This window comes from Sapajus apella, unplaced genomic scaffold, assembly GCF_009761245.1.
Source record: "Sapajus apella isolate SASKATOON/1434 unplaced genomic scaffold, GSC_monkey_1.0 scaffold19, whole genome shotgun sequence".
In the NCBI taxonomy this organism is placed as follows: Eukaryota; Metazoa; Chordata; class Mammalia; order Primates; family Cebidae; genus Sapajus; species Sapajus apella.
The window spans coordinates 13,551,902-13,577,795 of NW_022436959.1; the positions used below are offsets into that span (position 1 = coordinate 13,551,902).

The 25,894-nt window shown below is 40.7% G+C and overlaps 1 protein-coding gene and 1 pseudogene across 2 annotated transcripts in view; both read right to left on the reverse strand.

Annotated features, from left to right (window-relative positions):
• Positions 1-25,894, reverse strand: part of CCDC126 (coiled-coil domain containing 126) — a 45,336-nt gene that overhangs the window by 17,359 nt on the left and 2,083 nt on the right. Inside the window, exon 3 of one of the 2 annotated variants that reach the window (XM_032286989.1) lies at positions 16,664-17,042. In XM_032286989.1, the coding sequence (XP_032142880.1) occupies positions 16,664-16,901 (238 nt within the window). In that variant the 5' untranslated portion in view covers positions 16,902-17,042. Of the gene's footprint in view, positions 1-16,663; positions 17,044-25,894 lie in introns of both variants that reach the window. The other variant, XM_032286990.1, reaches the window with a different exon arrangement.
• On the reverse strand, positions 541-1,709 carry LOC116557481 (annotated as a pseudogene).

The following is a 25,894-nucleotide window of genomic DNA, read 5'->3' on the forward strand; positions in this document are numbered from 1 at the left end:
TGAGACGGTCTTACTCTGTGGCCCAGGCTGGAATGCAGTGGCACAATCATGGCCCACTATAACCTCTGCCTCCCAGGTTCAAGCAACTCTCCTGCCTCAGACTCCCCAGCAGCTGGGACCACAGGCATGTGATACCACACCTCGCCAACTTTCTTTGTATTCTTACTAGAGATGGGGTTTCGCCATGTTGTCCAGCCTAGACTCAAACTCATGATCTCAGGTGATCCACTCCACCTTAGCCTCCCAAAGTGCTGGGACCAAAGGCATGAGCCACTGTGCCTGGCCTAAAATTTTTATGAGATAAAATATCAATTTCAAAACAGCATCAAAAAGTGAGCAGGCCATGCACGGTGGCTCACACCTGCAATCCCAGCACCCTGGGAGGTCAAGGCGTATTTTTCCACACTAAAAATACCAAAGTATTTGTCTCTACTAAAAATACCCAAAAATAATAATAATAATACATATATCAGCTGGGCATGGTGGCATGTGCCTGCAATCCCAGCCACTCAGGAGGCTGAGGCAGGAGAACCACTCGAACCCGGGAGGCAAAGGCTACAGAGAGCCAAGTTCACGCCACTGCACTCCAGCCTGGGAAACAAGAGGGAAACTTTCTCAAAAACAGAGTGAGCATATTTACCCATCCTTAGCTCATAATGGAGCAAACAGGTCAACAGAATAATAATTCATGCTACTGCATGTGTAATGAACTGGCAAAAAGAAAAAGATGGTCAAAGAAAGGCAGAGGAACTATCTTGTAAGAATTAGAATCGAGGGGCTCCATAATCATCTGGCATTTGTTCAATATTGTATCTATGGATAGAAATGTACACAGTAGGAACTCCAAAAATCTTAGGGATTCTTCTTTTAAGGTCCCAGTCAACTGTGGCCACAATGTAACACTTATGCTGAGTTACTCTCTATACTAAGCAGTCATCTGCATAGGTTCCTTTGTTCCTTTGCGAGTACATGGTAATCGTTCAAATCTCGGATCCTTGGAGGTCCTTAGAGCCAATCATTGCTTCTGCCTCAATTTCTCAATTTCTGCCATTACACAATCAGTTATACAAGGGATACACCTGGCATACAGATAGTCCATTATGAACTGCACTAAGTCCAGTTCGGCTTTTATGGAAAAGTTGATAAAGTTGGTATCAATGAAGATGTGGTAAGGTGGGCTCAGCTGTGCATTACATTGGAAAAATAAGCAGGAAGGGTGTTGGGGAATTTCTCTTTAATGTGCTGGGATCCTTCTTTCCTTTCTTTTTAGGTTTGAATCTATCCTTTTCTTTAAGCCTCTGATCCCTGAGACTAAGCATTCGTTTCATGGTCACACACTTCCTTGTTTTCTTTTGCTTCCCTAGGGTCATGCCACACTCCTGTTTCTTCAGATGTGCAGATTTGTTACATGGGTAAACGTGCGCCATCGTGATTTGCTGCACCTATCAACGTATCGCCTAGGTAGGCATTAAGCCCAGCATGCATTAGCTACTTTTTATATAGCAATTACATCCTTATTCTGTGCACCACTCCAAACCTCCCCCCACCACTGCAGAAGATCTGAGATGTATTTTCTTAAGGCGATGACGCAGTTGAGGGCCTGGGTTTACACCGGAAACTGGAAGAGTAAATGAAAGTTTTTTGTTTTTTGAGACAGAGTCTTGCTCTTGTTGCTCAGGCTGGATTGTAATGTCACGTTCTCGGCTCACTGCAATCTCCCCCTCCTGGGTTCAAGCGATTCTCCTGCCTCAGCCTCCCAGGTAGCTAGGATTACAGGTGTCTCCCACCACACCCAGCTAATTTTGTATTTTTAGTAGAGATGGGGTTTCTCCATGTTAGTCAGGTTGGTCTCGAATTCCCAACCTCAGGTGATCCACCCACTTTGGCCTCCCAAACTGCTGGGATTACAGGTGTGAGCCATTGTGCTGGCTAAATGAAAGTTTAGATAGTGAGTGCTGAGATCACTCTTCCTTGCCCAGCCTTTTTCTCTCACTCAGATCCCAGAACACTTACAGGCCTATACTCTCCAGCAACAGACAGGAAGTGATTCTCCAGGAAAGACTTAAATATACTGATATTATAGATCATCTCAAATGAATAAAATACATTGATATACTGTGTAATAAAAAATTTAGGCCGGGCGCAGTGGCTCACGCCTATAATCCTAACACTCTGGGAGGCAGAGGCAAGTGGATCACCTGAGGTCAGGAGTTCAAGGCCAACCTGGCCAACAAGGTAAAACTTCATCTCTACTAAAAAACATAAAAATTAGCCAGTGTGGTAGTGCATGCCTATAGTCCCAGCTACTTGGGGGGCTCAGACAGGAGAGTCACTTGAACCCAGGAGGTGGATGTTTCAGTAAGCCGAAATCATACCACCGCACTCCAGCCTGGACAACAGAGCAAGACTCTGTCTCAAAGAAAAAAAAAATTAGCTGGTCTTTGTCTCCAGTTCTTGGGAGGCAGCCACTAAATGCCTGGAATTTCCTGACTGACGAAATGTTTTTGTTAGTCATGGTGGGCCCCTGGGACCACATCTGTTAGTTTACCTTAAGGAGGCAACTCAGAGTGGGGCCCTAGATATTTTGTGCTAATTGGATGACTCAGTATGAGGGGTCAGGGAGCTGGCCATGCCAGAAAGGACAACCATGTGATTAGAGAGTTGGGGATTTTCAGCTGATTTTCAGGGGATTTTCAGGGAGGAGGACTGGAGATTAAGTTCAACCATGTGGCAATGATTCAATCAATCATGCCTACATAATGAGACCCCAATAAAACTATACATTGAAGTTCAGGTGAGCTTCCCTAGTTGGCAGTATTCTGCATGGTATCACAGATTGATGTGCGTTGGATATGCCAAGAGGGTAACGTGTCCTGGTTCCATGAATAGAGGATAATGGAAACTACATCTCGTACCCTCCCGGACCTTGTCCTATGCGTTTCTCCCTTTGGCTGGCTCTAACTTCTATCCTTCTTCTATACTAAAACTGTAATAGTAAGTATACTTGGCTCTCTGTATCTGTAGGGAATTGGTTCTAGCACCCACCATGGATACCAAAATCTACAGATGTTCATGTCCATTAGTTAGACATCTGTATCTGTGGGTTCTGCATCCACAAATTCAATCAATCACAGATTGACAATGAACTATTTATAACAAAAGTAATGCATAGTACTTTCAGTGCGTTTTATGGGTCAATCTAGTGAATTGTCAAACATGAGGAGGTAATGGAAACCCATAAATTTGTAACCACTTGGTCAGAAGTGAAAGTGGCCTGGAAATACCCTAACTAGTGGCTGGTATCTGTAAGCGAGGACAGTTTTGTGGGGCACTGTGCCATTAACCTGTGAAGTCTGGCCCAACTGCAGGTAGTTGGTAGGAGAAATCATTGCAAATATCAAGGATATACCCAAGGAAATGTCCCATCATCCCATAGTGAACACCACACAAAAGCTCGGCAATTGCCATCAACCTTTTAGCGTCCCATTCCTCAAATACAGACAAAGGATATGGATCACCAGGTATATCTGGAAGAAACATAAAAACACTTCGGAAAACCTACCACTGATAACCTCAGAGACATAACAAAAGACACCTTTTTTTTTTTTTTTTTTTTTTTTTTGAGATGGAGTCTCACTCTGTTGTCCAGGCTGGATGGCACGATCTTGGCTCACTGCAACCTCCACCTCCTGGGTTCCAGTGATTCTCCTGCCTCAGCCTCCCAAGTAACTGGGATTACAGACATGTGCCACCATGCCCAGCTAATTTTTGTATTTTCAGTAGAGACAAGGTTTCACCATGTTGGCCAGGCTGGTCTCGAGCTCTTAATCTCAAGTGATCCACCCACCTCAGACTCCCAAATTGCTGGGATTACAGGCATAAACCACCACACCCAGCCCAATAGACAGCTCTTAGAAATTAAAAATATTAGATGAAATGAAAAACTCCATAAAGATCTGGAAAATAAAGCTAAGGAAATCCTCTCTATAAAGGACGTAAAAAGACAGAAATGGAAAATAAATGAGAGAAAACTATAGGACAACAATTCAGAAAGCCCAAATGCTGAATAACAGAATGCCAGAAAGAGTTAATGAAAAAACATAGAAAAAAATTCAATTAATAAATTAAGAAAATATCCCAGCATTGAATGACATAAATTGCAGGATATTCCACTGAGAGCCCAACACATGTATGAAAGAGACCCATACCCAGTCACATCATTCAGAAATTTTAGAATGGACAAAGACCTAAAAGCTTATAAAAATTAGGTCCCATAAAAAGGATAAAGAACAGTATCAGCTTCTCAAAAAGAACACTGGGACCTAGGTGGATGAGGAATAGAACAGAGCAGAGCCTTTAAAATCTCAAGGGAAATTATTTCCAACCTAGGATTCTACACCCAGCCAAACTCACAATGGAGTATGAAGGTTGTGGGGGAAAAGATCTTTTCAGATATACAAGAACTCCAAACTTTTTCCTGTCTGCATCTTTCTCAGGAAACTACCAGAAGATCTGTTCTCCTAAAATCAGGGGATAACTAATAAACAGGAAGCTTAAAAATTTCGAGAAAACAGGAGATCCATTATGAGAGAGAAATAAATCTACATGATAATGACAAATTGTGATTCTAAAACAATTCACTGCTGCAATCCTACAGGGCAAACAGTCCAGGCCAGAGTCAATTGGAAGGCATCAGGAAAGATTTCTTCAATATAAAGAATGTGCTAAGATACCTAATGTGTCTGAATATGCTAGGAGAATATTTAAGCAACTGTAGGCAGATGCAGTAGAAAACTGGGCAAAGAAACAAAAATCGATACTCATTAGCTCTAGGGTGAAAAAGTTTATAGGAAAGGAAAGTAACCGTAATGTAATAGAGGAATACATTGTTTTACTGCACTTCACTTTGCAGATACTGTGTTTTTACAAATGAATGTTTACAGCAACTCTGCATGGAGCGAGTCTATTGGTACCGCCTAACAATATGTGCTCACTTTGGGTCTCTGTCACATTTTGATAATTCTCATCATATTTCACTTTTTCATTATTCCTGTATTTGCTATAGTGATCTGATCAGCAATTGTTGATGTCACTACTGGAACTGTTTTGGGGCACCTTGAATTGTACCCACATAAGACAGCAGACTTAATTGATAAATGTTACCTGTGTTCTGACCACTGCACCAACTGGCCTTTCCCCTGTCTCTCTCCCTCTCTTCAGGCCTCCCTATTCCCTTAAACACAACAATATTGCAATTAGGCCAATTAATAACCCTACAATGGCCTCTAAGTGTTCAAGTGTAAGGAAGAGTCCCTTGTCTCTCACTTTAAACTAAAAGCTATAAATGATTACATTGAGTGAGGAAGGCATGTTGAAAGCTGAGACAGGCGGAAAGCTAGGCCTTGTGCCAAACAGCCAAGTTGTGACTGCAAAGAAAAAGTTCTTGAAGAGAATTAAAAGTGCCACTCCAGGGAACACATGAAAAAGAAAGAAAAACACCTTTATTGCTGAAATGAAGAAAGTTTGAGTGGTCTGGATAAAACATCAAACCAGCCACAACATTCTCTTAAGCCAAAGCCTAATCCAGAACAAGACTCTAACTCTCTTCAATTCTATGAAGACTAAGAGAGGTTAAGAACCTGCAGAAGAAAAGTTGGAAGCTGACAGAGGTTGCTTTTGAGGTTTAAGAAAAAAGGGCATCGAGGTTCCAATACAAGATGGCCGATTAGGAGCAGCTCAGGATTGCAGCTGCCAGTAAAAGCACAGAGGGTGAGTGGACGCTGCATTTCCAGACGGAGGAGCCCCCTAGGTCGCCAGTGCAGCTGTTTTGGCCGGCATGGTGGTTTTGCCAGGGCCCTGGCGTGGTGGTCTTCCCATACAAAATACACGGTCTGGGCGCCGTTTTAGCTGGCAATTGGAGCTCCGGGAAGGCAGAGTCGCCCATTCATTAAAAAGAGGACTGAAACAGGGAGCCAGGCCAGGAGATTCCCGTGCAAAAAAGGGCCACGAATCTCAGTGTGGCTGTTTCAGCCCACACACTTGGTAGAAACATGGGTAATCACGCAGATCCCAGCGCCTTTTAAACAGGTGACTGGAACACCTGGAAGAAAGTCAACCGTTCACTAAAAAAAAGGCTCTGAGGCAGGGAGCCAGGTGATCAGGCTTGGCTGGTACTACCCCCACAATAAAACAGCAATTGGAAATGCTCTGGGTTGAGAGTTTCACAGCAAGCACAGCTGAACCCGGGAAGGTCCAGCTCTGTGGGGGAGGGGTGTTCGCCATTACGGAGGTACTCCACCACTACAGAGGTACTCCGCCATTGCTGAGGCAGCCTGCCGTTGCCAAGGCAACCTGCCATTACAGAGAGAGCCTGCAATTACAGAGGTGGGCCACCATTGCCCGAGGCAGTTCTAACTACACCCGTATAAACAGGACTGCAGGGAAGTACACATGGCAGCTGGGCGGAGCCCACAGCAGCTCAGCAAAGCCTCTGCAGGCAGACAGTGACTAGGCTGCCTCATTGCTGGGCAGGGCAGCCCTGAAAAAAAGGCAGCAGCACAAAGGAAAGTCATAAATAAAGCCCTAACTCCCCAGGACAGAGCACCTGGGGAAAAAAAGGGGGTTTATGAGTTCTGCTGCAGCAGACTTAAACATACCTGCCCAGCGGCTCTGAATGAACAACGAAGCTCATAGCTCAGCATTTGAGCTCCTATAAAGGACAGACTGTCTCCTCAAGCAGCTCCCTGACCCCCGCATATCCAAAGAGTCACCTCATAAAGAAGAGCTCAGACACACATTTGGTGGGTATCCTTCTGGGACAAAGATAGCAGAAGAAACTGGCAGCAACCCTTACTGTTCTGCAGCCACTGCAGGTGATCCCCAGGCAAGCAGCGCCTGGAGTGGACCTCAGCAGTCCCACAGCAGAGGGGCCTGACTGTTAGAAGGAAAACTAAGAACAGAAAGAAAGAACTTCATCATCAACAAACTGGATGTCCACTCAGAGACCCAATCTGAAAGTCAACAACTACAAAGATGACAGGTGCATAAATCCACAAAGATGGGAAGAAACCAGCACAAAAAGGATGTAAACACCCAAAACCAGAATGCCTCTCCTCCTACAAGGGATCACAACTCCTCATCAGCAAGGAAACAAGGCTGGATGGAGAATGAGTGTGATGAATTGACAGAAACAGGCTTCAGATGGTGGTTAATAAGAAGCTTCTGTGACCTAAAAGAACATGTTCTAACCCAATGCAAAGAAACTAAGAACCTTGAAAACAGATTTGACAAAATGCTAACGAGAATAGACAACTTAGAGAAGAATATAAGTGAATTGATGGAGCTGAAAAATACAACACGAGAACTTCACGAAGCATGCACAAGTTTCAACAGCCAAATTGACCAAGCAGAAGAAAGGATATCAGAGGTCGAATTTCAACTCAATGAAATAAAATGAGAAGGCAAGATTGAGAGAAAAAAGGGTAAAAAGGAATGAACTAAGCCTCCAAGAAATATGGGACTATGTGAAAAGACCTAATCTACGTTTGATAGGTGTACCTGAATGTGATGGAGAGAATGAATCCAAGCTGGAAAATACTCTTCAGGATATTATCCAGGAAAACTTCCCCAACCTAGCAAGGCAGGCCAATATTCAAGTCCAAGAAATACAGAGAACACCACAAAGATACTCCTCAAGAAGAACAGCCCCAAGGCACATAATTGTCAGATTCACCAGGGTTGAAATGAAGGAGAAAATGCTAAGAGCAGCCAGAAAGAAAGGTCGGGTTACCCACAAAGGGAAGCCCATCAGACTTACAGCAGATCTCTCAGCAGAAACCCTACAAGCCAGAAGAGAGTGGGGGCCAATATTCAACATCCTTAAAGAAAAGAACTTGCAACCCAGAATTTCATATCCAGCCAAACTAAGCTTCATAAATGAAGGAAAAATAAAATCCTTTGTGAACAAGCAAGTATTCAGAGATTTCATCACCACCAGGTCTGCTTTACAAGAGCTCCTGAAAGAGGCACTAAACATAGAAAGAAACAACCAGTACCAGCCACTCCAAAAACATACCAAATGGTAAAAAGCATCGACACAATTAAGACTGCATCAACTAATGGGCAAAACAGCAATCTAGCATCAAAATGGCAGTATCAAATTCACACATAACAATATTAACCCTAAATGTAAATAGGCTAATGCTCCAATCAAAAGACACAGACTGGCAAATTGGATAAAAAGCCAAAACCTATCAGTGTGCTGTATCCAGGAAACCCATCTCACATGCAAGGATACACAAAGGCTCAAAATAAAGGGATGGAGGAAGATTTACCAAGCAAATGGAGAGCAAAAAAAAAAGCAGGAGTTGCAATTCTCGTCTCTGATAAAATAGACTTTAAAGCAACAAAGATCAAAAGAGACAAAGAAGGACATTACATAATGGTAGAATGATCAATGCAACAAGAAGAGCTAACGATCCTAAATATATACACACCCAATACAGGTGCACCCAGATACATAAGGCAAGTTCTTAATGACTTACAAAGAGACTTAGACTCCCACATAATAACAGTGGGAGACTTTAACACCCCATTGTCAATATTAGACAGATCAATGAGACAGAAAATTAACAAGGATATCCAGGACTTGAACTCAGACCTGGACCAAGCAAACCTAATAGACATTTACAGGACTCTCCACCCCAAATCCACAGAATATGCATTCTTCTCGGCAACACATCGCACCTACTCTAAAATTGACCACATAATTGGAAGTAAATCACTCCTCAGCAAATGCAAAAGAACAGAAATTATAACAGTCTCTCAGACCACAGTGCAATCAAGTTAGAACTCAGAATTCAAAAACTAACTCAGAGCTGCACAGCTTCATGGAAACTGAACAACTGACTCCTGAATGTTGACTGGATAAACAATGAGATGAAGGCAGAAATAAAGAACTAAGACACAACATACCAGAATCTCTGGGACACATTTAAAGCAGTCTCTAGAGGAAAATATATAGCAATAAATGCCCATAAGAGAAGCAAGGAGAGATATAAAATTGACACCCTATTGTCAAAATTGAAAGAGCTAGAGGAGCAAGATCAAAAAAACTCAAAAACTAGCAGAAGACAAGAAATAACTAAGATCAGAGCACAACTGAAGGAGATAGAGACATTAAAAAAACCCTTCAAAAAAATCAATAAATCCAGGAGCTCGTTTTTTGAAAAGATCAACAAAATAGACCACTAGCCAGATTAATAAAAAAGAAAAGGGAGAATAACCACATAGACGCAATAAAAAACAATAAAGGGGATATCACCACAGATTCCACAGAAATTCAAACCATCATCAGAAATTATTACAAACAACTCTATGCACATAAACTAGTAAACCTGGAAGAAATGGATAAATTCCTGGACACTTGCCTCCTCCCAAGCCTAAACCAAGAAGAAGTCGAAAACCTGAATAGGCCAATAACAAGGTCTGAAGTTGAGGCAGCAATTAAGAGCCTACCACCCAAAAAAAGCCCAGGTACAGATGGGTTCACAACCGAATTCTACCAGACATACAAAGGGGAGCTGGTACCACTCCTTCCGAAACTATTCCAAATAATCCAAAAAGAGGGAATTCTTCCCAAATCATTTTATGAGACCAACATCATCCTGATACCAAAACCTGGCAGAGACTCAGCAAGAAAAGAAAACTTCAGGCCAATATCCATGATGAACATAGATGCAAAAATCTTCAATAAAATACTGGCAAGCCTATTGCAACAGCATATCAAAAAGCCTATCCACCATGATCAAGTAGGATTCATCCCGGGGATGCAAGACTGGTTCAACATACACGTCTATAAACATAATTCACCACATAAACAGAACGAAAGACAAAAACCACATGATTATCTCAATTGATGCAGTGAAGGCATTTGACAAAATTCAACAGCCCTTTATGCTAAAAACTCTCAATAAACTAGGTATTGACGGAAAGTATTTCAAAATAATAAAAGCTATTTATGACAAACCAACAGCCAATATCATACTGAATGGGCAAAAACTGGAAGCATTCCCTTTGAAATGTGGCACTAGACAAGGATGCCCTCTCTCACCACTCCTATTCAATATAGTATTGGAAGTTCTAGCCAGAGCAATCAGGCAAGAAAAAGAAATAAAGGGTATTCAAATAGGAAAGGAGGAAGTCAAATTGTCTCTATTTGCAGACAACATGACTGTATATCTAGAAGACCCCATCATCTCAGCCCAAAATCTACTGAAGCTGATAAGCAACTTCGGCAAAGTCTCAGGATACAAAATCAATGTGCAAAAATCACAAGCATTCCTATACACCAATAACAGACTTAAAGAGAGCCAAATCAAGAACAAACTTCCATTCACAATTGCCACAAAGAGAATAAAATACCTAGGAATACAACTAACAAGGAATGTAAAGGACCTCTTCAAGGAGAACTACAAGCCACTGCTCAACAAAATAAGAGAGGACACAAACAGATGGAGAAACATTCCATGTTCATGGTTAGGAAGAATCAATATCGTGAAAATGGCCATACTGCCCAAAGTAATTTACAGATTCAATGCTATCCCCATCAAGCTACCAATGACCTTCTTCACAGAACTGGAAAAAACCACCTTAAACTTCATATGGAACCAAAAGAGAGCCCGCATAGCCAAGTCAATTCTAAGCAAAAAGAACAAAGCAGGAGGCATCACACTACCGGACTTCAAACTATACTACAAGGCTACAGTAATAAAAACGGCATGGTACTGGTACCAAACAGAGATATAGACCAATGGAACAGAACAGGGGCCTCAGAGGCAACACAATGTATCTACAACCATCCGACCTTTGACAAACCTGACAAAAACAGGCAATGGGGAAAGGATTCCCTGTTCAATAAATGGTGTAGGGAGAACTGGCTAGCCATGTGCAGAAGGCAGAAACCGGACCCCTTCCTGACACCTTACACTAAAATTAACTCCAGATGGATTAAAGACTTAAACATAAGACCTAACACCATAAAAACCCTAGAAGAAAATCTAGGCAAAACCATTCAGGACATTGGTGTAGGCAGGGACTTCATGACCAAAATACCAAAAGCATTGGCAACAAAAGCCAAAATAGACAAATGGGACCTAATCAAACTCCACAGCTTCTGTACGGCAAAAGAAATAGTCATTAGAGTGAATCAGCAACCAACAGAATGGGAAAAAATTTTTGCAGTCTACCCATTTGACAAAGGGCTGATATCCGGAATCTACAAAGAACTAAAACAGATTTACAAGAAAAAAACAAACAAGCTCATTCAAAAGTGGGTGAAGGATATGAACAGACACCTTACAAAAGAAGACATACATGAGGCCAACAAACATATGAAAAAATGCTCATCATCACTGGTCATTAGAGAAATGCAAATCAAAACTACATTGAGATACCATCTTACACCAGTTAGAATGGCGAACATTAAAAAATCTGGAGACAACAGATGCTGGAGAGGATGTGGAGAAATAGGAATACTTCTACACTGTTGGTGGGAGTGTAAATTAGCTCAACCATTGTGGAAGACAATGTGTGGCGATTCCTCAAGGACCTAGAAATAGAAATTCCATTTGACCCAGCAATCCCATTGCTAAGTATATATCCAAAGGATTATAAATCGTTCTACTATAAGGACACATGCACATGAATGTTTATTGCAGCACTGTTTACAATAGCAAAGACCTGGAACCAACTCAAATGCCCAACGATGATAGACTGGACAGGGAAAATGTGGCGCATATACACCATGGAATGTTACATAGCCATCAAAAACGATGAGTTCGTGTCCTTTGTAGGGACATGGATGAACCTGGAAACCATCATTCTCAGCAAACTGACACAAGAACAGAAAATCAAACACCGCATTTTCTCACTCATAAGCGGGTGTTGAACAATGAGAACACATGGAAACAGGGAGGGGAGCATCACACACTGGGGTCTGTTGGGGGAAAATAGGGGAGGGACAGTGGGGGGTGGGGAGTTGGGGAGAGATAGCATGGGAGAAATGCCAGATATAGGTGAAGGGGAGGAGGGCAGCAAATCACACTGCCATGTGTGTACCTATGCAACAATTTTGCATGTTCTTCACATGTATCCCAAAACCTAAAATGCAATAAAAAAAAAAAAAAGGAGCCAGGCGCGGTGGCTCACGCCTGTAATCCCAACACTTTGGGAGGCCAAGGCGGGTGGATCACAAGGTCAAGAGATCGAGACCATCCTGGTCAACATGGTGAAACCCCGTCTCTACTAAAAACTACAAAAAATTAGCTGGGCATGGTGGCGCGTGCCTGTAATCCCAGCGACTCAGGAGGCTGAGGCAGGAGAATTGCCTGAACCCAGGAGGCGGAGGTTGCGGTGAGCCGAGATCGCGCCATTGCACTCCAGCCTGGGTAACAAGAGCGAAACTCTGTCTAAAAAAAAAAAAAAAAAAAAAAAAAAAGGCCATCTCCATAAGATTCAAGTGCAAGGTGAAGCGGCAAATGTTAATGGAGAAGTTGCCACAAATTACCTCGAAGACCTAGCTAAGATAACTGTTGAAGGTAGCTGCACTAAATAACAAATGTTCAATGTAGACAAAACAGTCTTCTATAGGAAGATGCCACCTAGGATTTTCATAGCTAGTGAGGAGAAGTCAATGTCTGGCTTCAAAGCTTCAAAGAACAGGCCGACTTTCTCATTAGGGGGTAATGCAGCTGGTGACTTAACGTTGAAGCCAATGCTCGTTTACCATGTTGAAAATCCTAGAGCCCTTATGAATTATGCTAAATCTATTCTGCCTGTGCTCTATAAATGGAACAACAAAGCCTGGATGATAACATGTTTAAAGAATGAGTTACTAAACATTTTAAGCCCACTGAGACCTACTGTTGAGACCCACTGTTCAGAAGAAAGGATTCCTTACAAAATATTACCGCTCAATGACAGTGTGCCCAGTCACCCAAGAGCTCTGAAGATGACATACAAAGAGATAAACGTTTTCATGGCTGCTAACACAACATCCATTCTCCTGCCCATGGATAAAAGAGTCATTTGAACTTTCAGGTCATTATTATTTAAGAAATACATTTCATAAGGCCAGAGCTGACAGGTCTGAACAAAGTAAACTGAAAGCCTTCTGGAAAGGATTCACCATTCTAGATACCATTAATAACATGCATGATTCACAAAAGGAGGAAAAATGTCAACATTCACCAGAATGAATGAATGAATTAGAAGGTGATTCCAACCCTCATGGATGACTTTGAGGAATTCAAGACTTCAGTGGAGGAAGGAGGAAGTAACAACAGAATTAGAAGTGGAGCCTGAAAATGAGACTGAATTGCTGCATTCTCATGATAGGACTTGAATAGATGAGGAGTTGAGTCTTAAGGAAGAGCAAAGAAAGTAGTTTTTTGAGATGGAATCTACTGAAGATGCTGTGGACACTGCTGAAATGACAACAAAGGATTTAGAATATTATATAAACTTTATTGATAAAGCAGCAGTAGGGTCTAAGTGGATTGACTCCAATTTTTAAAGAAGTTCTACTGCAGGTAAAATACTATAAAATAATCCATGCTACAAAAAAAATCTTTCGTGAAAAAAAGAGTCCATCAATGTGGCAAACTTCATTGTTGTCTCATTTTATGAGATTGCCACAGCCACCCCAACCTTCAGCAACTACCACCCTGATCAGTCAGCAACCTTTGACATCAAGGCAAGATCCTCCACCAGCAAAAGGATTATGACTTGCTAAAGGCTCAGATGATTGTTGGCATATTTTAGCAATAAAGTATTTTTAATTAATGTATGTACATTGCTTAAGACATAATGGTACTGCACATTTATCAGATTACTGTACTGTGTAAAGTTAACTTTTATATGCACTGGAAAACTAAAAGACCTGTGTGACTTGCTTATCGTGATACTCACTTTATTGCGTGGTTTGGAACAGAATCCACAGTATCTGTGAGGTATGCATTTATATGGCTCAATAATGAATACTATTAACATGGTCGTAATAGTATGTATACTGAATATTATTCTAAACAAAATTATGATGGAAAAATGGACAGACAAGAAGTATATGGATGTGACAACAGCCTGGGGGCTGGATGGAATGCATGTTTAAGTGAAAAAAAAAAGCTAAATTCTCACCTTGCATAGTGAGAAGTTAATAGGTAACACCTAAAACTGAAAAATCGAAAAGTACTTCACAGAGCATATCATTTAGATATAGAAATAATCACCCAAAAAATGAAATGAAAATTTTAAATGGGTGGCTCTAAAGAACAGGAGATTTGAGGACTTCTGGGAGTGGGAAAAGCTGCCCTTTTTCATTACAGGAATCATAACACACTTTGATTATTTAAATACACGCATGTATAATTTTTTTTTTCAGACAGGGTCTCACTCTGTCACCCAGGCTTAAGTGCAGTGGCATAGGATCACACCTCACTGCAGACTCAACCTCCCAGGCTCAAACAGTTGTCCCACCTGAACCTCCCAAGTAGCTGGAAGTACAAGTGCACACCACCACACCCAGCTAACTTTTTTATTTTCTGTAGAGAAATAGTTTCACCATGTTTCCCAGGCTGGTCTCAAACTCCAAGATTCAAGCAATTTACCTACCTCAGCCTCCCAAAATGCTGGGATTACAGGTGTGAGCCACCCCAGCCATAACTTTTAATTAAACAAACAAAACTGAAAGAGAGAAAATGTCCACACATTCATGTATATACATTGTTCCAGAAAGAACCATACTATCTGTTCTCTCTCATTTTAAGTCTTAAAGGAAAGAAAGAACACAGCATAAGAAACTTAAAACACAGCAGGACCTAGTAATGTAAAAGGGAGAATAGCAATAAACAATACTGGAGATATAGGCAAATCCTGCTTAGGAATTAATAAATGCTATACAATTGATGGCGTACAATGGGATAATCAGGAAAATTTAAATATTTATAAGTATGATAATGGTATTTTATTATGTCCAAGAAGGTCTTTTTTTTTTTTTGAAACGAATTCTCACTCTTGTTGCCCAGGCTGGAATGCAATGGTGCAATCTCGGCTAACCGCAACCTCTGTCTCCTGGGTTCAAGTGATTCTCCTGCCTCAGCCTGCTGAGTAGCTGGGATTACAGGCATGCAAAACCATGCCCAGCCCATTTTTGTATTTTCAGTAGAGACGGGGTTGGTCCATGTTGGTCAGGTTGGTCTCAAACTCTTGATCTCAGGTGATGCCCCTGCCTCGGCCTCCCAAAGTGCTGGGATTACAGGCGTGAGCCACCACACCTAGCCTTAGAAGGTCATTTTTTTAAGACATATATTTTTAAGAGATGGGGTCTCACTCTCTTGCCTAGGCTGGAGTACAGTGGTGCAAACATGGTTCACTGTATCCTTGACTTCCTGGGCTCAAGTCATCCTCCCTCCTCAGCCTTACAACTAGCTAAGACTACAGGTGTATATCACCATGCCTGGCTAATTTTTTTTTTTTTTTTTTTTTGGATGAAGTCTTGCTCTGTCGCCCAAGTTGGAGTACAGTGGCATGATCTCAGCTCACCGCAACCTCCGCCTCCCAGGTTCAAGCAATTCTCCTGCCTTGGTCTCCCGAGTAATTGGGATTACAGGTGCCTGCCACCACACCCGGCTGATTTGTTTGTATTTTTAGTAGAGGTCCCACTATGTTGCCTAGGCTAGTCTCGAACTCCTAGGCTCAAACAATCCTCCCACCTCAGCCCCACAAAGTACTGAGATTATAGGCATGAGCCATCAATACCAGGCCACGATACATGTTTAATTTTTTTAAGACAGAGACTTGCTCTGTCATCCAGGCTGGAGTGCAGTGGCACAATCTTGGCTCACTGCAACCTCCGCCTCCCAGGTCCTAGCAATTCGCCTGCCTCAGCCTCCCAAGTAGCTGGGACTACAGACATGTGCCACCACACCCAGCAAATTTTTATTTATTTTATTTTCAGTAGAGACAGGGTTTCACCGTGTTAGCAGGATGGTCTCAATCTCCTGACCTCCTGAACTGCCCACCTCGGCCTCCCAAAGTGCTGGGATTAAGGCATGAGCCACTGCACCCAGCCTCCAAGATACATTTTTTTAAGTGATATATATCTAGCAGTGAAACGCCACAATTTCCATAATTTAAATATTCCTCAACAATTAAATTAAAACAAATGTTGCCTTAAAGGAAAGGAAGAGCACAGCATAAGAAACTTAAAACACAGCAGGACCCAGTAATGTAAAAGGGAGAATAACAATTAGCAATAACCAATACTGGAGATATAGGCAAATCCTGCTTCTTAGGAATTAATAAATGCTTAACAATTAATGGCTTACAATGGGATAATCAGGAAAATTTAAATATAAACTAGGTATGATAATGATGTTGTATTATGTCCAAGAAGGTCTTTTTTGTTGTTGTTGTTAAGTCTGGATGATGAATATGTAAGTATTTATCATAGTATCTCTATTTTTTAGTACATTTGAAATTTCCATAATAAAAAGTCAAGAAAAAAATCACTTTGCAAAGACATATGTATGAAGTCGTAAGTTCAATTTCCACAATCATCTTTAAATGGGGATAGGAGGAGACTAGAAATATTCTCCGGTTATCTTACCATATCCTGCCATAGAAGCACCATTCTCGACATCCACTGTGTTCTTATTTTCCTCTGCTAGAGCTTTAACATATCTTTTGCTTAAGTCTAGTATTTGCTCACGTAACTTGACACTGCTTTGATGTCTTGGTTGTTGAAAAGTATAGTGCAGTAACATCAATCCCCAAATGAGTCCAAATACAAGCAACAGTAAACTCAATTTCTGGGACATATTTTTTCTTGAGATTGTAAAAAACATTTCTAAAGAAGCAAACAGACTTGACTGAAAAGTGGTAACTTGATGCAAGCCACAAAACAATCAGGATTTGAAAGAAAAAAGAAAAAAATCTCAATATTGTATATTCTTCATCTTCAGCAAGGTTGTATCCACTCTATTAACTCTGTAAAATTAAGAAGAAAAACAGTATTAGTCTTAATCTGTATCAGTAACAGAGCAGACGACAATAAGGCAAATATTCTATAATTTTGATTTGGAACTGTATCATATATTTGACAACTTTCTCCACCACTAAGTAAGCTTTCTAGTCTTTTACCTGTCTCGTTTATGTATCTTTTCAAAGTTTAACCTAGAAATAAATGTCAATTCATTGAAAATACCTGAAAAAAATGCAACCATGGTCATAAAACTCTTCAAATGGTTTCTCACTTGTAACTAAAACCATGGACATTAATAATGAGATATATAGGAGATCTCAGTCTATTCAAATGCATGTCACCAACCTAAATGCCTAAAAGCTATTCTTCAAAAAGAAAAAAGAAAAAAAAAACATCAAAATGAAAGTTAGAAAGAAGGAAAGAAGACTGGATGCATTGGCTTAAGCCTGTAATCTCAGCACTTTGGGAGGCCAAGGTGGGCGGATCACCTGAGGTCAGGAGTTCAAGACCAGCCTGGACAACATGATGGAAACCCCATCTCTACTAAAAATGCAAAAATTAGCCGGGCATGGTGGCAGACACCTGTAATCCCAGCTACTCAGGAGGCTGAGGCAGGAGAATCGCTTGAACCCAGGAGGCGGAGTTGTAGTGAGCCAAGATTGTGCCACTGCACTCCAGCCTGGGTGACAAACCGAGACTCCACCTCAAAAAAAAAAAAAAAGCTCAACCTCATTAATCACAGGGAAATGTAAATTAAAACCACTATGAAATATCACTTCACATCCATCAGGATAGTTATAAAAAAAAAAAAAAAAAAAAAACAGAAAACAACAAGTGTTGGCAAGGATGTGAACAAACTGAAACTCTTCTGCTCTGCTGGTGGGCACATAAAATGGTGTGGCTGCTGGGGAAGACAGTATGACATTTCCTCAAAAACTTAACATAGGATTATCATATAATCTGGAATTGAACTTCTGGATATATACACAAAAGAAATAAAAGCAGGAACCCAACGGGATATGTGTTTGCCAATGGTCACTGCAGCATTATTCATAATAGCCAAACGGTGGAAATAACCCCAGTGTCCCTCAATAGATAAACAGATAAATAAAATGTGGTATCTACATACAATGGAGTATTATTTATCCCTAAAGAAGAAAGATATTCTGATATATGTTACAACATGGAAGAAGAGAATGGAAAGTTATGATCTAATGGATATAGAGTTTCGGTTGGGGATGATGAAAAAGTTCTGGAGATGGATGGTAGTGATGGTTGCACAATGATGTGAATGTACTTAATGTCACTGAACTGTAAACTTAAATGCTAAAATGATAAATTTTAGATTATGTATTTTTTACCACACAAACACACACATAAGCATATCATTCTCCTGCTTAAAAACCTTTCAACAGTTTCACACCGCACTCAGAATCTAACATGCAAACTCAGTACCAACCTTTATGACATGCACAAGCCCTACATAACCTGACTTCTACCCATTTCTCTCTGTCCTAATCTCATACCACTTCCCTCTTGCTCACCATGCTATAGCCACACTAGGGAAAACACATCAAATTCTTTCTGACCTCAAGGTTTATACAATTGCTACTCCCTGGCTTGGAATACTTTCCCTACAACCTGTTCCTTTTCATCCTTTAGTACTTAGCTCAAATATCAACTCTTCAAAATGTTGCACTCCCATTCCTATCCTACCTCCAGCCACAAGATACTCTCTATCATTTTCTATATGAAATTATATATTCTATCTTTAAAACCTTGAAAAAGTTATTTTATCTCCCTAAGCCTATTATCCTTGCTTATATAATGGGGACAACAATACCTATTTAATACTGGTAAAGAATAACTGACATCTCATACTACTCAATAAATATTAATCTTTATTATTAGTGTCAGGCACATATGCAACAATGCTACTAATTCTTGATAATCTGAGTAATGTTAGGTAATATAAGAAATGTCTTCACAGACGCAAATAAAACTCCTGATTAGCTCTCATGGGCCTCCACAACCAAGTCTCCAAAGACCAAATTTATTTCTCATTAGTCGCAAAAATATCTCCTCTAATCCAGCCAGTCTTCTCTCTGCTTCATACGACAGTAATAGTTATATCTTACATTTACGTGATATTTTTATTTACCCAGCATGTTTCTTTACATGTTTCCTGACATCCTCTCATTCTATTAGATACAGTCAGCTCTCAGAGAGGCTACAGGCTTGAAAAAGTTTCTACTCAGGATTTGTGGACAACATGAAAATTTCACTGGATTAAGTTACTGAAGCAATACCCAGTCCTAAAAGATGACATAATAGCATGACGCTGATGAGAACAGTTCATCTTCCAAGTAACCTGAAAAGAGACTAGGAAAATATCTGTTTAAATGCTACCTCGGATAGAAGGATTTCAAAACCTCCTTACCCTATCCTACATCACACTTATCTTCTAATGCCCACAGCATGTTACTTTATACCAATTAGTTTTATACATCACATCATCCAAGCGTCTGTGTAAGCCATGTCTCCTTAAGTCCCAGGTCCCTTATGGGCAAGAACAACATGCCTTACACTGCTGCCACATCCCCCACAAAGCCTGGTGAGCAATCAACAATCACTGAGAAATGCCTCATGTTTACTTTAAAACAAATCCCTGAATGTAACCCCACCTTCTCCCATGCAGCAATGTGACCTCCCTGCAATGATTTTTGGGGTAAAGTGGCAGAGGATAGAAATTTGGAGGTAAATTAAAGTATCTTCAATTATCCTTTTCTGGGCTGGAAGAATCTGAGAAGAAAACTAATCTATTTCCCTCACATTTCAGATGAAGAAACAGAAGCTCAGAGATGTTAAATGTCTGCCTAAAAATTAACCAGTTAACAGGAGAAATCCTACTGGTCCAGAATACAGGTCCTGACTCACTGTCTAGGGTTTTCTCTACACCACACTACCTCCCTTACTTCCACTAGAAAGACCGTGTTTGTAAATACGGAATAAATTGTATTAAATGAAGCTTTGTTCTTTTTTGCTTTAAAAGGATGTAACTAGAAAATAGAAATGGCAGTTTAGGACAATCATCCTGAAGATGCCTAATTTGAACTATTCACTAAATTATTAAGTTGCTTCTTAAAGTTTCAAATAAACTGTATTCACATAAAGTATTATAAAGTTGCTACGAGAAGAACTTCAGAAGTCTTATATGTTAGTTTTTATAAAGGCAAAAAACTAGAAGATAAAAACATATGAAGCAGGCTGAGCATGGTAGCTCATGCCTGTAATCTCAGCACTTTAGGAGGCTGAGGCAAGCGGATCACCTGAGGTTGGCAGTTCGAGACCAGCCTGACCAACATGAAGCCTGACCAACCCCACCTCTACTAAAAATACAAAAAATTAACTGGGCATGGGATGGTGGCACATGCCTGTAATCCCAGCTACTCAGGAGACTGAAGCAGGAGAATCACTTGAAGCTGGGAGGCAGAGGTTGCGATGAGCCAAGATGGCAGGCGCCATTGCACTCCAGCCTGGGCCACAACAGTGAAATACCATCTCAAAAAAAAAAAAAAAAAAAAAAAAAAAGAAGTAAAACAAAGATAAAAGATAAATACAAGGTCTTCTAAAGGTAGGGACCTTTACCGTGATCAGCAAACACAATGATAACACATTTCCAGAAAAAATAATTGGGGGCAGGGGGTGAGTTGGGGCAATGCATAAAGATCCAGGTTCAAACACAACCTTTACTACATGGAGTTCCGTTTAATGCATGAAAGAACTTGGTTTACTCATTCACTTGTTCACTAATTCATTCACAATATCAAAGCATCTCCCATGTGCCAGGAGCCAGAGATATGAAAGGTAAAGCAAGATATGAAAAACTGACAGGATTCCTGTTTTTCTGGATACACTTTAATAGAAATAGAACAATAAATAAGCAAAGAAATATATCAGCTTGTGATAAATTGCTATGAAGGAAAAAAAGGGTGATGTGTCTTGGTACATCTACATGAGGGGTGGGGTCAAGGAATAATGAGCGAGTATTATCTGATTTGAGAAAGAGGAGGAAGTACAAAGTCTGGTTCTAATTTCCTTCCAAATAAAACCTTTAGAATCCTTTTCTGATCAGAATTTCGGGAGCAGGCAACAAATTCCTTATTCCTATTTTCCTCAACACAAAGAAATGAGAATGAGAGGGCTCCCAAAGCACAGTATGAAATGGCCTGGTCTGAAGAAATCGTACAAACTAAAGAGAAGGAAACCTACAACCACAGAAAGCTGTGTGTTCCCCTGTGTTATGAAAATGGCAGTTCCACTGTTTGGTGATATACGGGAACAGTAATGATCTGATATGGTGGTATTTACAAAAGAAAAATATATTCTTATTGGTGTTCTCTAATCTGAAAGGGGCTGTGGCAAAATCAGGTATGAAACAAGGTCTAGGTAGCCATCTGTCAGTGCATTTACTTAAAACTGGTATTAAGCATTTTAAACACAATTTTTCAAACTCCAAGATATTCCCTGTTAAGAAATATAAAAACAGAAAAACAAACAGGGATAATTTTTTTTCTAATTTTTTATATTTATTACAGGTATTAACATGTCCACTCCACTTTATAAGATCTTTGGAGAAACGTGCTGTTCAAAGCTCTATTATGCTACCTGCCAAACAGCACACTAAGTAAACAACCAAATATTTAAGCCATTTTTCAATGGTTTCTCTCTCCCTAGCCAGAGACATAAAGATATGTGATTGTCTTTAGTCCAACATTATTTCCAGAGAAAAGTAAAACAGGCTGGGCATGATGTTCACACTTATAATCCCAGCACTTTACAAGGCCAAGGTGGAAGGACCTCTTGAAGCCAGGAGTACAACACAATCCTGGGCAACACAGCAAGATGCAGTCACTACCAAAAAAATTTAAAAATTAGCCAGGCATGGTGGTGTGCACCTGTAGGCCCAGCTACTCAGGAGGCTGAAGCAGGAGGACCACTCAAGCCTAGGAGTGCCAGGTTTCAATGAGCTATGGGTGACAGAGCGAAACTCTATCTCAAAATTTAATTAATTAATTAAATCAAACAAAGAATCAGCAAATATTTAAACTAGAACACCTTCATTATAAAGATAAGAAAAAGGAGGCACAAAGAGAATTAATGACTACTCAAAGTCACACAGAGAAATATTAGGCATCCAAACTCTCAGACCAGGACTCCACTGTTTTTCTTTCTTTCTTTTTAATTTTTTGTGAAATGGAGTCTTGCTCTGTCACCCAGACTGGAGTGCAGTGGCACAAACTTGGCTCACTGCAACCTCTGCCTCCTGGGTTCAAGCGATTCTTCTGCCTCAGCCTCCCAAGTAGCTGGGACTACAGGCGCACGCCACCACACCCAGCTAATTTTTGTACTTTTTTTTTAGTACAGATGGCGTTTCACTATATTGGCCAAGCTGGTCTCAAATGCCTGACCTCATGATCCGCCTGCCTTGGCCTCACAAAGTGCTGGGATTACAGGCTTGAGCCAGCGCATCTAGCCAACTCCACTGTTTTTCAAAAGCAGGGAACAAAATCAACAGTTTGCAATAAGCACTTTTTCAAAACACAAGATGAAACCATCAGAGTAGACTGTACACACTATCAATTTTGTGAAATTTCCAGTTGATTTTTACATATATAGACGTATGCATACACAGTTTTTGGTTGTTGCTGTTTGAAACAAGGTCTGGCTCTGTTGCCCAGGTTAGAATGTAGTGGCTACAGCTCACTAAAGCCTTGATCTCCCAGACTCAAGAGACACCCCGTCCCCTGCCCCTACCTCAGCCTCCTAAGCAGCTGGGACTACAGGTGTGTGCCACCACACTTGACAAATTTTATTTTTAGCAGTGACAAGGTCTCACTATGTTGCCCAGGCTGGTCTCAAACTCCTAAGCTCAGGTGATCTTCCTGCCTCAGCTTCTCAAAGTGCTGGGATTACAGGCATAAGCCAGTGAGCCCAGCCTACGCAAAAACTGTTAAACAACTATGGAGTCTTCTCTTTTTTTCCATATTGAGATCTAACTACATTGCCCAGGCCAGTCTCAAACTCCTGGTCCCACCTCAGCCTCCCTAATAACTAGGACCAACTACAGGCGCACACCATCATGCCCAGCCATCTATGGAGTCTTGATATAAAAAGATCTCTTATTATGAATTATTGTTATAATTTTGGTTTTTTTTTTTTTTTTTTTTTGAGATGGAGTTTCACTCATGTTACCCAGGCTGGAGTGCAATGGCGCGATCTCGGCTCACCGCAACCTCCGCCTCCCGGGTTCAGGCAATTCTCCTGCCTCAGCCTCCTAAGCAGCTGGGATTACACGCACGCGCCACCATGCCCAGCTAATGTTTTGTAGTTTTAGTAGAGACGGGGTTTCACCGTGTTGACCAGGATGGTCTCGATCTCTTGACCTCGTGATCCACCCGCCTCGGCCTCCCAAAGTGCTGGGATTACAGGCTTGAGCCACCGCGCCCAGCCAGAAAGTTTTTAAAATACTGCATTTCACACTGGCTGTCATGAAGTACTTCCTTGTATTTTATGCAAACATAGCAACAGTAACATTAAAAACGCAAGTAGATGGCTAATAGTACCTTAAAATCTTTCATTCAAATCTTATTTTTGCATTTATTTGGTGCTCTACATTTTGTGCCATTATAACTATAGCTAAAGTAACTATCAACAGCAATCATGGCAACTAGCAGGAAGAGCAGCTTTCACTCAGCCAAACGTACTAGAACTACTGCTGCCTATTAGTCCCCAGAGGAATTTCAGCTAGAGAGGCATAGATTTACTACAAAAAGACACAGTATGTTCACTGCAGCTCAGAGGTTCAAATAGTTCTCTCCAAAAACAAACCAAAAAAAAAAAAAAAGAGCCATTCCTAAAATATTTTTTCTGTGTAATACTGCCTGAGGCTAATATGGGGGGGATTAACACAGAACACAGCCCATTCACTCCACAATAAGGTCTAAGACTTAAAATGCACTACCTTGAGAGAAACTACACTAAAATTCCAGCTAAGATACGGAAATATGAGTGTCAAGCTATCAGTTCATTTTTAGATGGCACATTTGGGAGAGGGAAGAGAAGACAACATTTTGTAATGTGAACATTACAAAAACAGATTAAAGAAAAATAGTAAAATGAGGCAGGGACAAAAATAGAAAATGTTAAGGCAAAAGGAAAACTAACCATTATGCTACAGTAAAAAGTTTAATCTAAAATATGGCCAGGCCATATTTTAGATTATAGTGGCTCACACCTGTAATCCCAGGACTTCAGGAGGCTGAGGCAGGCAGATCACTCGAAGCCAGGTGTTTAAGACCAGCCTGATCAACATGGTGAAACCCTGTCTCTATCAAAAATATGAAAATTAGCCAGGTGTGGTGGTGCATGCCTATAAACCTAGTTACTTGGGTGGCTGAGGCACAAGAATCGCTTGAACCTGGAAGGCGGAGGTTGCAGTGAGCTGAGATCGCACCACTGCACTACAGCCTGGTGACAGAGTGAGACTCTGTCTCAGAATAAAATAAAATAAAATATATTATGCAGTCCAGGCTCCATGGCTCATGCCTGTAATCCCAGCATTTGGGAGGCTGACATAGGCAGATCACTTGAGGTCAGGAGTTCAAGACCAGCCTGGCCAATATGGTGAGAACCTGTCTCTACTAAAACTACAAAAATTAGCTGGTCATGAGGTACAACAACTCCTTGATCCCAACAGGTAAATGATGCATTGAGCCAGCACCACTGCACTCCAGCCTGAGAAACAGAGCAAGACTCTGTCTCAAAAAAAACAAACAAAAAAAAAACTAAAACTTATATACATACATATACATACACACACACTATGGAGCCCTAGATACTTTAATCACAGAGCATGTACTGTCTTGGCCAATCATGCTTTGTGCCACATGAGCCCACGTCCCCTTCCACAGCCAACTAGGCTAGCATCTCTGGCCTCAAAGAGGCCCCAGGGAAAACCAGACAGTTGGCAGAAGGAGCTGAAGGAGAAGGCATGAAAATAAATAATAAAGTTGGGTTAGGGGATTGACAAGATAAAGTTGTGAAGAGTCAGACACAATAGGTACAGAGGCTATGCGCAAAAGATACAGAGTAGGGAGAAAGAGAATAAAGCATGTCAAAAATGCAGAGTAAACACGTGCAGCTCCTGAGAGAGTGATAACTCGCCAGTAGAGATTCTGATTTCTGGCAGCTTTCTTGTTTTCTTATATGTATTTCTTCCTTCAAGGTAGTTTGAAAGAATTATATCTGAAGCAGGAAGAAAACTAAGAACACAAATGACTAAAAGGGTTTACACCTATTTTGTTTCCACATTAAAAAGAACCTCTAAAAACCTTTATCATTGAAAGTCTGAGCTACAAGAGTCCTTGGAATCAGACCAATTCACTATTTTAGAGATGAGGAAATTGGGGACCACAAAGTACTCTAAGGTTACACAGATAGTGACAGAGCAAGGACAAAACTAAGGACTTCTATTTCCGTAGCCATTACTCTCTGTCCTATGCTGCACTAAATAACACCAACATAGAAACAGTTTCCTCAAAACAAGTATTTTGCAACACATTTTAGAGTGAATCAGAAATTTTACGTGCATATCTCTTTCCACAGTTTAAGTTTTCCATTTATTTATTCTATGGCTCTGTTATGCTTATAAAATACATTCATTAGATTTCTCCTTTTTTTTCCTCACATATATTTTAAAAATTAATCTGTCACTGAAGAAGTAACACCAGCAATTCATCAGGCCCCCTGGCTTTTTCCTTCTACAACTTCGTATTTTAAAACAGTATTTCGGCC